At 42.3% G+C, this 14,412-nt stretch overlaps 1 protein-coding gene across 3 annotated transcripts in view; it reads left to right on the top strand.

The window, feature by feature from the left end:
• Positions 1-3,793: 3,793 nt before the first annotated feature.
• The window catches only part of STX7 (syntaxin 7), a 43,430-nt gene continuing 32,811 nt past the window's right edge, over positions 3,794-14,412 (top strand). For all 3 annotated transcript variants that reach the window (XM_060616688.3, XM_060616690.3, XM_060616689.3), the window contains exons 1-2: positions 3,794-3,919; positions 10,828-10,962. In XM_060616688.3, coding sequence (XP_060472671.1) covers positions 10,878-10,962 — 85 coding nt within the window. In that variant the 5' untranslated portion in view covers positions 3,794-3,919; positions 10,828-10,877. The remainder of the gene's footprint in view (positions 3,920-10,827; positions 10,963-14,412) is intronic.

Genomic DNA, 14,412 nt, shown 5'->3' with positions numbered 1-14,412 from the left:
CTTAAAAATAAGGAATAATGAAACAAACTCTTATTTATTAGATATTAATTTAAGCTGCTTTTTTTTAACGTTTATTTATTTTTTGGGGGGTGGGGGGAGAGAAAGAGGGAGAGAGAGAAAATCCCAAACAGGCTCCTTGCTATCAGCTCAGAGCCCAATGTGGGGCTCAATCTCATGAACTGTGAGATCATGACCTGAGCTGAAATCAAGAGTCAGACTCTAACTGACTGAGCCACTCAGGCGCCCCAAACTGCCTTTTAATCTAGCATAGATTTCTTAGAACAGCTGTGGTTTTTCCATTTTATTATCAATCAAAAACACACTTTTACAACTCAACTTGTACCTCTCATTTGCCAATAAATTCCTCGTCTTGCTAGATTTTTCTTTTTGTATCTTTTACTTCTCTGGCTCTCCCCCAAGATCACATGGTGGTTTTTTAAAAATTATTTTTAGTTCATGGTCTATTGAATGAACAGGTAATTATTCCCTTCCATTCACTACAATTTTTCTTCCAAAGGCTAGAGATAGAACAGGGGAGAGTTCCCTATCCTACCTAGCAGAGGGGGTATTTATATTAATAAGGACACAACAAATACACTGATACAATTCCCACTCAAGGACTTCTAATGCCCTTTAAAATCTTTCCAATAAGACCCAAATTCCCAAAATTACTAGCTCTCAAAAATCCAATTACAAGGCTTCACATGTAAGTAACTCCTGCAAGCGTAAAAGATTCGCTTGAGAAGTGAAATGACTGCCAATTAAATAGGCAGAATTTTTGAGCCCTACTGGGTTCAAGGATGCTGGCTGAATTTGTCTCAGTAGCAGGTAGATGTTCAGATGGGACACTCCAAATGTCAGGAACGCTTTGGGAATTCATTTTCCCTCTGTGCCTCTAAATTTCGCAGGGTTACCCACACCCTACGTATTTTTTTCATTTGAATACAAAGGGGTGACGTCTCGTAGGTTTTCAAAAGACCCGAAAGGAGTCCATTCATAACATATTTTAAAACATGAGGAATTGGAAAGAGCCCAGGAGGAGGATTCAGACAGCTGACCCTCTGTCCTGGTTCAATCAGTAAGCAGAAGCATAACCTAAGGAGGCCACCTAGCCTCAGGTTTTCTGTTGCATTTCTTCCTTCCCAAAGCCCTGGGTTCTCTCAAAGGAAACAGGAAGTTTGAAATATGCATCAGGCCTTATGAGTTCTTTTCATAATAGTTCCTTGAATGATTGAAATTCCTTTTCCTGTTCACCAACCATTTCCTAATTCTCAAGTCCAATGCACAACTTTTGGCTCTTAATTTACTTGAACTTTCTGTAACATGTGATATCATAGAGCATTTCCTCTTTTTGAAATGTTTTCCTTCATTCTCTACTTCACCTTTTCCGGGTTTACTTCCTAACTCTCTGATCACTCCTTTTCAGAGTTTTTCTTTCTCAGCTCCCCTTAAACCCAGGAGTCCATAACAGTCCATACTTAAAGTTAGTGACCTCATCTCCTCCCACAGCTCCAGCCAGAACTCTACTTTGAACTCCAGTTCACGTTTTCAAGTACCCGGAGGGTGCTTGAAGGGAGGCACATCTCAAAACTGGATATCACTTCCCCAGGATCTTAACTACAACCCGTCCAAAGCTAAACGTAGGTAGCTTTGCTCCCCCATTCCACCACCTTCGTCCTCAAACTGCAACTACTTTATTAGCAATGTTAGATCTCAGATAACTACATCATATTCAACTCAGTTTTGCAAGTCCTGAAAATAGTAGCCCTCTCTTCCATTTTTCATATCTAATTAATTTCCAAGTCTCCCTAAATATTTCGCAAAGCAGGCCTTACTGTTTCTTTCCCAATGCATTTGCCTTAGGAAGTCCTTCAACATCTCTGCTATTGGGGACATTCTAAATTGGGGATGTGCTACTATTCCAGTAGCCTTCTAAAAGGCTGCAGTCTCTCTCTCTCTCTCTCTCTCTCTCTCTCTCTCTCCCTTCCTCTCCATTCTCAATGTTATTTCCTTTAAATTTCCCCCATCTCTCCAGAGTTTTCTTCATAAAATAGAATTATGAGCACATCACGCTTTTGGCTTAAAATCCTGTAATAGTTTAACTCCTCATAAATACTCATCTAACACAATGTAGAGGCTTTTCATTATATAAACTCCACTTGCCTTTCCAATCTTATGTCCCTCCAGCCCATCCCCTATGCTTCATCTAAAGAAAATTATACAGAGATCCCTAAAAGTTTGCACTTGCCTACTAAATCTTTATCACAGCACCTCTTCCACTATCCTGGGAAGAATCTCACTCCTTAAGTTCCTTGAGGGAAAATACTATACACCTTACTCACCTGGATATGTGCTGCTCTGGGAACAGTACCTGGCACACGACAGGTTCTCAATGAATATTTGTTGAGTGGAAGATAATGGTGGGAAGAATTGGGGATTCTGAATGAAGTCATCTGGACCTGTGCTGCTCATAATTATTTGTGTGTTTTGATGAAGTTTCTTTGGCTTTCAGTTACTATAATCTTCCTAAATGAGGAAGTAGAGCTAGATTTTCTATAAGGCCCCCTCCGGCTTTTTTTTTTTTTTTTTAATACTCTATGGTTGAAACTATTGCCTATTATAGAAGTTGAAATACCTACTTCATCTGATTTCAGAATGTTTTATAAAATTTTTAAAATATTGAAAAAGGGCATTTCACATAAAAATCTGAATTTCCTAGAAGTCTACACTTGGTGCTAGCTGAATCGTGCTGTCTTTAGATGGGATGAATGCCTTCTGTTTGGGCAGTATTCTCACTCTATTGTCCCCTTTTCAGAGGCAGAATATAAGTTGTCGTTTATTAAAACACTTGCACTGTAGTTTTCTTCAGGAAAGATGTGAAATAGGAAATATTTCTTGTTCCCATTTTTCTGTTAAACGTAGAACAATTAAAAATAACCCGAGAGACCCTTGTGTTTCTTATTGCTGTCTGACCTCACTCCCTTACGTATATATATATATATATATATATATATATATATATATAATGCTAAACAACCTAGAATTTTCTCAGGGGGTACCAATTCAAAATATCCTGGTTGTGGTTTTTATCGCGTTAGTGCATCTAGACCTTTCATGTCCTTAAGATCTTTTCAGAAAATAGTGAGGCCTTAATACAGGCAAAGGCCAAGTCTTTTCATCTTCTAATTAATTTGCCGAATATGTCTTTCACCAAAAGCAATCGATGCTTTTACCTAACAATTACATTACGTTTGAATATTTATCATCAGAACATTCTCTGCTCTTTTCAAACCCCGTTAAAACTACTCTCTATCCTTCAGAAATTCTTAGAATGGCCTGTACATGCTATGAAAACTTGTCTACTAAGTGGGCACACGGAGGTGACTCTTCACTTATTCTGTCATTGTTCCTGCCAGGATTGCATATTTGCGTTAGCATTTTTTAATGGATCTGTGAAAACGTTCTACTTGCAGACTAAGGACAAGATGGGCAGGACCTGATGGGGCGGGCTCAAGACCCGAGTGTAGGGAGGCCGCCATCACCCGATAAAGACGGCTGCTTCATTCCCTCACCTTGTTTATTGCAGGTTGGCTAAGGCGTTAGCCTTCCATAATTCAAGGCCTCAAAAAAAAAAAAAAAAAACCCACAAAAAAACACAAAAAACAACCTCCCTTTCAATTTTCTTAGTACCCCCATTCCCAGCTTAGAGACCCAGGGGGCGTAGCAGAACAACTGTCACTCAATCCCGCTGGCCAACGGGAAGGGAGCGAGGCCCTCCTCCTTCCTAGCGCTGTACTGTGGGCATGCGCACTGGGCGTCCCAGCGCCACCGCCCATCAGCTGCGAATCTAGCTGGGGGCTCTGGGGCCGGTGGGTGCCTGGGGCCGGCGGAGGAGGAGGAGAAAGCCGAGGAGGTTGGGGTAAGAGGAACCTGGGGAGGGGGGTGGTCCCTGGCCCGGAGCCCCAGAGGCGCGAACTCCCGGCGGCTGCCGCGCCTCCTTGTTTGTGAGCATGGTCAGGTGGCCGCCGCCCTGCGCTTTGCGGCTGTGGTCGGGAGGCGGAAGGCGGGCGCTGCCCCAGCCCCGGAGCGCCACCGCTGCTCACGCCCCCGGTCAAGCGGGTCCCGCCGGCCTTGCCGGCTCCGCGAGCCCTGCGCCCGCAGCGCCGCATCCCCGCCGCCTCCCCGGCCGCGCTGGCTCCCGCGCACCCTCGGGCGGGGCCGGCGCCGGGGCCCGCTGGGGCGGAGCTCCGGAATCCTGCTTCTGCCTGGAGCGAGCAGGACTTCGAGTGACCTCTTCCTCTTTGCAACTTACAGAGTTAGAAGACACAGTTTAAAGTTCTCTTCCCGAATACAGAGGAACTGAAAATAGATGCTGCAGTAAAGGAACCATATGCATTTATTCGGGGGCAGCTTGTAGTTGGTTTTGTTTGGCCTGAAGACGAGCTAACTTTCTTTGATCTTCCCCGTACGCGTCATTAATTGGTTTACGTGAAGACCTTTAAAAACACGTAAAATATTTCAAGGTCCTCCCCGGAACCCCGGCTTCTTGTTTTTTAGGTCGTTACTTTGTAAAAATTCAGACACAGAGGAAAAAATAACATTACCTTTCTGGTCAAATGCTTTATTTGTTTGTTTTTCCTCTCAAGTTTCTTGTATTTGTTTGGCTCTTCTATACATATTTTGTTTAATTCAGATAATTGTATTTTAGCTGTACCTGTATATAATTTAAAACTCGAACAGAATCTGGAAGAAAATGATTATGAAGTGGTGTGCTGTTGAGTAATGTTGCAGGTGGACGTTTCTTCTGGGGGCAGCCTCAGCCTCACGCGGGCAGAGACTTCTAGCAGGTGTTCAGCAGTGTCTTGTGATGTGGACGCCCTCTGCTTTTCAGGCCGCCTTGAGAAGTTCGTCTCAGACTGTGACTAATTAAGAATTATGCTCTAGTTTCAAACTTTCTGTAGAAGTTAATATAATACCATTGTAACCCATTAATGATTGCATCATTTTTCTTAAGCTTTTTACTTGTGCTACTTCTGATAACGCAGTTGTATCAACTTTTGGTTTGTGCTGCTCCCGATAAAACAGTTATATATAGTTCTGGTTAGGATACCAAACTTTAGTTCAGTGCTGGGGGTGGAAAAATAAATTATATGAAACATCTGCAGGAAGTCTGAGTAAAGTTTGCCATGATTCCATTTAATTTGAAAGTTTAGTGTATGAGAAGGGTGAAAAGTAATCCTTGGTATTGTGAATGAAACCGAATAGTATAATAGTGCAACGGACAGAGATGCTGAGCTAAAGTATTGGGTTAATTTGGTTTAGATAGAGAATGCTCACGGCCATAGAGTGATCACCTTCATGTTCGTGGAACATCTATGCACCTGATACTGCGAATTCCACAAGGTGACAAGGTTGTCTTGTGCTTATATCCCCAAGGTAGGGACAGATAATAAACAACACACTAACTAGATCTTTTTTTTTTTTTTAAAGGTTTTTAAAAATTTTTTTTTAATGTTTTTTTTAATGTTTTTTTTTTAACGTTTATTTTTGAGAGAGACAGAGAGAGACAGAGCATGAACGGGGGAGGGGCAGAGAGAGAGGGAGACACAGAATCGGAAGCAGGCTCCAGGCTCTGAGCCATCAGCCCAGAGCCCGACGCGGGGCTCGAACTCACGGACTGTGAGATCGTGACCCGAGCTGAAGTCCGACGCTTAACCGACTGAGCCACCCAGGCGCCCCTAATGTTTATTTATTTTTGAGACAGAGCATGAATGGGGGAGGGCCAGAGAGAGAGGGAGACACAGAATCCGAAGCAGGCGCCAGGCTCTGAGCTGTCAGCACAGAGCCCGACGGGGGGGGGGGGGGGGGGGGGGGGGGCGAACCCACGGACAGCGAGTTCGTGACCTGATGACCTGAGCCGAAGTCGGATGCTTAACCGACTGAGCCACCCAGGCGCCCCTAACTAGGTGGTTTTAAATGATGATTAGCACCATAATAAAGGAAATTAGATCAACAGAAAGTGGCAAGAGTGGTGACTTCTCACTTCAGATCCGAATAGTCAGCAAAGACTTCTCTAGCATGCGATGAGACTTTGCTGGAGTAAAGGAGCCAGTCATGTGGAGATCACGGGAAGAGCCTTCTAGGGATAGAAAACGGCACTCCTCAAAGGCCCTAAGGCAGTAGTAAGCCTGTACGTTTAGGATCTAAAAGAAGACACTGGAATTTAACATCTTAGAATTGGTATTATTTATCCTCAGACTAGGTATGTGTTCTTTTAGGAAATAGGTACATTTATTCATTCAGTCTACAGATATTTATTAAGCACCTCTTACATAACCAGGTAGCGAGACTAGAGTAGCTCACAAAAAATACACAGCCTTGCCCCTCTGGGAACGTATATTTTGGGCGCAAGGGGTGGAGGGAAGTCCAGTGTTTTATGCTCGTACTCCCACTTCAAAAAGTGAAACTATTTCTATAGCTCCGTTTGTGTTCGATTTATAGAGCATGAGATGTATGCTTAATGGGAATCTAGGATTCTGCAACGTGTCCGGTATTACCTGGGGGAAGTGTTTGACAATTACAATTTCACAATTCCCTTTGTTCTTTTATTTGTGCTCTCCAGAAAGTCTTGAGAATATCCTCATTATGAGTATTGCACTTTGATCCTCTCTTTCCTTCTTTCCCTTTATAGTGTTTATATGTTTTCATAGAAAAGTAATTGCTGAGATGTCTACATGATCACTATTCAATAGAACTTTATGCTGTGGTAGAATGTTCTATATTTCTATAGTGGCTGTTATAAACTACTAGCCTCACATGTTATACTTGAGGACTTGATAGAGCCGGTATAGATAATGAGTTATTGTTATTCTGAGCAATAAAACTGGGAATTCTGATTGTTCTTTCAAAAATATTCATCAACAGTGCTTTAGTGCTTGTTAACTCCAGCCAGGTGCTGGAGACTGAAGTAGACACCAGCTATCAGAATAACGTGGTTGATTCCAGGCCAAAATGCAATGATCATAAGCTTTTGATGTCAATTTATAGTTAGCTATAATTATAGTCCATCTATCTGTATATATGTTTTTGCAGTAAAGTCATTTGGCTCCTTTATTTCTCATGTTTTGTCATCAGAAAGACCAACCATTGTTGTCTCTTAGATATCACTATTGGCAGAATAAGAGAGAAAAGGACTGAGCTATTCATCTGTGTTACCTTGATCTACTCATATAGTCATCCCAGGTCTGTTTCTTCATCCTAAGAGTAGAGTCTGCAAAAAGGTTAATGGATTGGGCTCACCTGCCCTGAGTTTTTGTTACACAATGAAGCAATATGGTTTAGTGTTTTAAAAATATGGGCTGTAAGATGTAGTTTCAAATTTTAGCTCTTAGATTAAGCAGGTTACTTATTCTTGTTATGCCTCAATTTTTTCATGTGAAATATCAGAATTACAAGTGAACCTACCTCAGAGATTTGTTGTAAGAATCAACTGAGAAAATAAATGTAAAACAATGCTTTGGAAATACCAGTTAGCCATGGTTAATCTTGTTGACTTTTTGTGTATCTTTCTCTTCCATCATTTGCAAATTTCTTTTCATTCTTCACTCAACACAGAGCTGAGTTAACAGTCACTGTGCCCTTTCTTTAAAGAAATTCCAGCCAATCCAGCAGCAGCAACAGCTCTTTGGATGAATGGAGCCCAGTTATCTCACCTGTAGGAACTTTCACTAATTTAGTTGCTTGAGTAAAGAGATGAGGAAAACTGGTAGTGTTTGTAAATAATTGGTTAATTCTCTGAAGAGGAAAAAGAGGGGCCTTGAAAAAAACACAGAGAAGGCTTAGGTTAGGCTTGCATGAGTTTTGAGGCTTAAGGGGAATGCTATAAATCTATGTATGTTTAGGAAGGAGCCTCCTGAAGAGAGTCAATGAGAAACATTTCCTCATTCATTATGTCTGTGTTGGCTGTGAGACAGTTTTTCTAGAGATCTAGTTGATAGAGGAAAAGGAAAAAGAAAGATGTCATTGAGCCAGGAGAGAATTGCTCCTATCTATGCAGTGAAGTATTATTTGGCAGTGAAAAGGAATGATGTATTGATCCATGCCAAAATATGGATGGATCTTGGCAACATGCTAAGAGAATGAAGCCAGTCACGAGAGAGCTCATTATATGATTCTATTCATAGGAAATGTACAGAATAGACAAACCTATGAAAACATAGATTAGTGGTTGCCTACAGCTGGAGAGGTTGCAGAGAAATGAAAAGTGACTGCTAGTAGGTGTGGGCTTTGTTTGAGGGTAATGAAATGTTCTAAAAGTGATGTGATGGCTACACAAGTTTATGCATGTTCTAAAAACACCAGTAGGCTTGGGACGCCTGGGTGGCTCAGTCAGTTGAGCATCCAACTTTGGCTCAGGTCATGATCTCACAGTTTGTGAGTTTGAGCCCAGCGTTGGGCTCTGTGCTGACAGCACAGAGTCTGGATTCTACTTCAGATTCTGTGTCTCCCTGTCTCTCTGCCCTCCCCTGCTTGTGCTCGCTCTCTCTCTCTCTCTCTCTCTCTCTCTCAAAAATAAGCATTAAAATTTTTTTTTCATAAAATAAAACACCAATAGAATTGCTTTTTTTTTTTTAAATTTTAATTCCAGTGTAGTTAACATACAGTGTTATATTAGATTCGGGTGTATGGGATTGTACACTTTAAATGGGTGAATCCTGTGGTTTTGAATTCTATCTCAGGCTCTTACTGAAAAAAAAAAAAAACAAAACAAAAAAAACAAAAAACCATGCAGAATTTAGAGATCTAATTGGTGGTTTGTGGGATGCTTGTGATAGTGTTAGTTTCATTGAATCCCCAGGTCCAGTCTTCCCCTCTCTCGGCCCCAGCTCTTTAGGTGGCTGCAGGCCTAAGTGCCAAGCTATCTGCCACCTGCCGAAGCAGTTCTACCACCTGAGTTGAGATTTGGGTCTCTCTGGATGACTTGGTGAGATCCGAAGGGCCGGAATAGATAAATAGGACCTGTGGATCAATGAAGGAGAATGAAGAGTACCTAAAAGCTCCAGGAATTCCAGGGTGGCCAGGCACGTTCCACGATGCACCACTTTCTGACATGGAGCCAGTACTGATCTACTTATTCCAAAAGTTCTACCCTTGCACTTCCTGCCGGCACCAACCCTAAGAACAAGACACACATTTCCTTGTGCCCTCTTCTCCCCTGCCAGAAATCTCCAGTGCTTTCTTATTGCGATATATTCAATCTAACCCTAGTTTCCAGCGCCCTCTTTCGTGACTTTAGTTTTGTGTGGTAGCTGTCATGGGTAGCTTTGGAACCAAAACCCTGGGGCTGAACCCCACGTCCAGCTGGTAGGTGGGTTCAGTTACCTTTATCGTTACTTAATCTTTGTTAGCCTCAGTTTGCTCATTGTTAAAACAAGGTTTATTTGCTACTATCTACTTTAAAGAGGAGATTTTGAAAATTAAATTAGACAATCTACGTGAAAAGCTTTTCATTTCACAGATATGCAATACACGTTGGGTCATTCCTCTCTTTCTATGCTGTCTCCCACTTGTCCCCACCATGAATCATCTGATCCAGGGTTGACTGGCACCCACCCCTTTCTTTGAGAAATGACACACTGAGTTTGCCCTTTGTGTATGTTCTGTCTACCCATCCCAGGCTTCATGTCTTTGCCTTGGTCACTCTCTGGATGCCCAGTATCCAGATCTTCTGCTTGTGTTTTGTTAATTCTTTCTAGATAGGAGCCATAGTGAAATTTCCTTTTCCCAGCCTCTCACTTTTGCCTGCACATGACCTTTTGCTGATTTACGTTGCTTTTGCTGTTTTACTTTATCCAGTCTTCTAAATGACACACTTGAACTAGGCAGATTCTTTATGTTTGTTGTTTTGTTCGCTTGCGACTCCCCAGTGCCTGTTTGATGCCAGGCATGTAGCTGACTCTCAGCAGAGAGCTGCCGGACAAATTGCCTGCCTGCAACTTTGCAGCCTGCAGCGTGCTCGGTGGAAAGATGGGCGTGGCGTTGAGTCTGTGCTGGACACAGTCCTGTATGCAGGGACACCCTTTCCATCCTTTTTTTCCAAACCCCAAGAGGTGTGTGGTGTGTGGACTGAAGAAGAAAATTCCTTCTTGCCTCCTTCCTGTCGCGGTGCCCCAGCTTTGCTTCCTGTCCTGACGCCAGCCTCGGGAAGAGGAGAGCTGTTCTCTTTGCTCTGTTGGAAGGTGTGATGAGCATTTTATGGAACATTCCTTTTTTTTTTTTTTTTTTTTTCTCCTCACTTGTCAGCTGTGCCTCTCTCAAAGTGGACCTTTCCTATTAAAATTGGACACCCGCTAGTCATATATTCCTAAGCTCTTCCTGTGTGTGTTAAATTAGATATGGTGACATTTCTGGGGACACCCTGCAGTTTGTGTACCATTTAATAGATATGTAAATAGCTGTTCTGTGCCGGGAGTTGTTTTAAATGTTGGAGAAAGAAAGATAAATAGCATGTGGGCCCTGCTTTATAGTTGCTTGCAGTTCAGTTAAGGAGAAAATATATAAACAATTAAGAATATACACGTAAAAGGGATTTGGTTACTTTTACTTAAAAGTTTTCAAAGGGAATGTACAGTTTGAACCTTATTTTAATTGTTTAACATGACTGTGTCCTTTGAAAGCCAGTATTTTTGAAAGCCATGAGAATTTTTCTATTTGATGTGTCCCTTTGCTATATTTCAACCCTGTTAGGTTAATCAACCTCCCAGATTGATAATTTTGAAACTTAGGCCAATGCTTTAAAAATACAATTATGTGATTTCTGTTTTTTAGGTGACTGCTTAGGTGACATCTGATGAAATTAGTGAATAAGTAAATCAGCTATGTCTTACACTCCGGGTGTTGGTGGTGACCCTGCCCTACTGGCCCAGCGTATCTCTTCCAATATCCAGAAGATCACACAATGTTGTAAGTAGAAATTTAAGTTGACATCACTGTTTTTAATTCTTAAAATTGGGTTCATAACAGGACAACTCCAGTGACTGAGAGCAGGAACAGATTTTAGAAGGTTAGAACTCTTAAAATGAAAAAAAGAAAAAAGAAAAAGGCCAGAACTCTTTAGAGTGAATACAAAAGACAATTCTATTAGAAGAGATAACACTTAATTGCATTTTTCTGTAGAGTGCCAGGCACATAATACACTATTTCATTAATGAAATAAAACTTTAAAAGGATAGATATTTGGGGGACCTGGATGGCTCAGTTGGTTAAGTCTCCTTTTTTTTTTATGTTTATTTTTGAAAAGAGAGAGAGAGAGAGAGAGAGAGAGAATGAATGAATGGGGGAGGGGCAGAGAGAAACAAAGACAGAATCCAAAGCAGGCTCCAGGCTCTGAGCTGTCAGCACAGAGCCTGACACAGGGCTCGAACCCACAAGCCATGAGATCGTGACCTGAGCTGAAGTTGGATGCCCAACTGATCGAGCCATCCAGGTACCCCCGTCCTACTCTTGATTGCAGCTTAGATCGTAATCTCATGGTTTGTGGGATCAAGCCCCTTGTTGGGCTCTGTGCTGACAGTGCGGAGCCTGCTTGGAATTCTCTGTCTCTCTCTCCCTCTCAAAATAAATAAAAATAAACTTAAAAAAAAAAAAAGGATAGAGACTTACATTTGCTTTAAAACCATCTGGTTCTAGATGAGACTAAAGAGACTTGTTGACTAAATTCCCTAGGTTTGGAACTGGGGAGCCCTACAAAGAGTTTACGTTTACTTAAAACAGGGAAAGGGAAAGGGAATATACATAGTCTAAAGGACCGTGCCCTTAAGGAGCAGGGATTAACTAATGAGGGGACGTTTTAATCCATTGAGGCAGATCTAGAAGATAACTCAGGGTTCCCACAAACAACTGTGCTACACCTATCAAACACAATGCTACTAGACTAAGCCCATGTAGCATTTTATTGGAAATTATTACTCCTTGAAAGATCACTGTAGCAGATTTGAGCCTATAGTTTTTTTTTTTTTGTTTCACATTTGTTTCTGAATCATAGCTAATCACATGAGGACTATTCTAGTCACCTTGTAGTGGTCAGTATTCTGGCCCTTTGGGCATTAACTGAACTCTCCTTTGGAGTGTGTGAATACAGTGTTATTCTTTAGCTTAAAGTTTACTGCTCTCTTTACCAGAATGTGTTAACACACGGTGAAAATACAGAATGTTTTCAGATGACCAAACCATGTGTTCTTATCTAATCATTAACTTCCCAGAAGTTACTACTCTACCCAAGTGATTTCAGTGAAATGTCAGCATGTGTTGGAGGCCAAAGGATTAAAAGGATTAGATTATGGCACTAGAAAAGTGCTGTTTTGCACAGCGATATGATATAAAAGCCAAAGAAAATAAGAATTTTTCTCTTTGTTAGAAATAGTGCTGGTCTGCAGCACCTGGGTGGCTCATTCAGTTAAGCGTCCGACTTTTGATTTTGGCTCAGGTCATGATCCCGTGGCTGTGAGATCAAACCCCATGTCGGGCTCTAAGCTAAGCATGGAGCCTGCTTGGGATTCTCTCTCTGTCTCTGTCTCTCTCTCTCTGTGCCCCTCCCCTCCTTTCTTTCTCTCTCGCTCAAAATAAATAAACGACGTTAGAAAAAAATATATATTGCTGGTTTGCCTCAGGCTAATGTGTGAAAATTAAGAGAGATTGTCATTTTAATTTACATGTGTGGAAAAGTCAGGACCTTTATGCAAGAAAGGAGGCCAGGAGGCCTTACTCCAGAGGACAGTGCAGGTCTTCTGTGCTGGGAAAGATAAATGCATTAGGAATTGTAGGAGGAGGAGGAAGAGTGACTGTAGGCTCTGAGATTATAGAGGCAGTAAGCACCTAGTGGTATGAAAGATACACGGATTGGAGATTATTTGTGAGCTTGAACTGGTAGGAGGTAAGAGTTCACTTAAATCAAGTCATGTTCCCGAGAAAGAGATCGATTGATCTGCTAGGTGGGAAGTGATAAATTGAACAAGAGTTGCATACTCCTGGCATAATTGATAGCTAAGTATGTGACTGCACTGTGAGTCAGGGTAGCTTTGGAGTGTGGGGGAGGGTGGTGGTGAGACCCACAACTCTGCCTTGTGGAGAGGGGCCAGGAAGCCTGGGACCGTTTGGCCGTGAGAAGCCACAGTCCCCACCTTCAGCTACTGAGGCACGGTCTTGTGTAAAATACAAGAAATGCATGCTGCGTGATCATGAAGGCCTTTGCAAAGGAACAAAGCAACAGTAGCCAGACGTCAGCTCTAGGAGGAATAGGGCTTTTGAATAATCCTGGTTATTCAGGGATGGAATGGCTACCCTCAGGAGGAGCGACCAGCACACAGTGGTCAGATACTATTTCTCAGGTCTGGTGTTGAGAGGTTTAAACACTGGAGTAATGGTTCCAACTGAGTGACTTGTAATTATGATATTCTGCCTTCATTCAGCAAATAATTTATTGAGCACCTACTACTGGCCAGTCATTGTACCAGACCCTTGGGAATCCAGCAGTAAGCAAAGTCCACAAGGCCCTTTTCTCATGTGGGTCATAGTGTAAGAAAAAGCAGAGGGTTAAAAAAAAACATTAATGAACAATATGGTTTCCTGTGATGAAAATGAGCATGCTGTGAGAGCAGGTGACTGTGGGGAAGCTGCCATAGCTGAGCTTGTCCTCTGAGGGAGTGAGAATGAGAAGGCGCTGGTAGTGAGAAGATACAGGACAAGAGCATTTAGATGGAGCCAGGGAGCTGGCAGTAAACTCCTGAAGCAGTCCACAGCTTGGGCTGTTCAGAAAATAGGAAAGAGAAGTCCAGTGTGGCTGGAACACAGCACCTGAGGCAGGAGTGGCTAGAGAGGAGATCAGAGAGGAGACTGAGCAGGCCACCCAGAGCCTCAGAGGCCGTCTGGGGAGTTTAGCTTTCATTCTAAGAAGGAAGACACACAGTCATGTTGCTTTGGCTGCTGCCTCTTAGAAAATAGACTTTGGAGAATTGGGGGTGGGGACACGATGGCCATCTCTGGGTCTGATGAGGGAGGTGTTGGCTTACCAGGGTGGTGGCAGTGGGGACAGAGAACTGATGGATATTCTTTGGAGGCAGAGCCGGCAAGATTTGCTGCTGAGTGTGGGTGGATAAGAGTGAAAGAGGGTAGTCCAGGGTGACTGCATGGCTTTTGTGTTAAGCAACCAAGTGGATAGTGGTGAGTATATACTGAGGTGAGAAGGACTATAGTTCGGAAATGGGGAGAATTTTGTTTTAGCTAAGTGAAGTTCGAGATGTCTTTTAAACATCTAAGGGGAGATGCCAGACATCTAGTTTAGATACATGAATTTGGAGATCAGAATGATATCGGAGTACAAATGGTATTTGAAACTGTAGGTCTAAAATAATCACA

The sequence above is a fragment of the Panthera onca genome, chromosome B2 (assembly GCF_046562875.1).
Source record: "Panthera onca isolate mPanOnc1 chromosome B2, mPanOnc1 haplotype 2, whole genome shotgun sequence".
Taxonomy (NCBI): domain Eukaryota; kingdom Metazoa; phylum Chordata; class Mammalia; order Carnivora; family Felidae; genus Panthera; species Panthera onca.
Note: the sequence above shows the minus strand (reverse complement) of the source record. Positions and strands in the feature narration are given on the sequence as shown.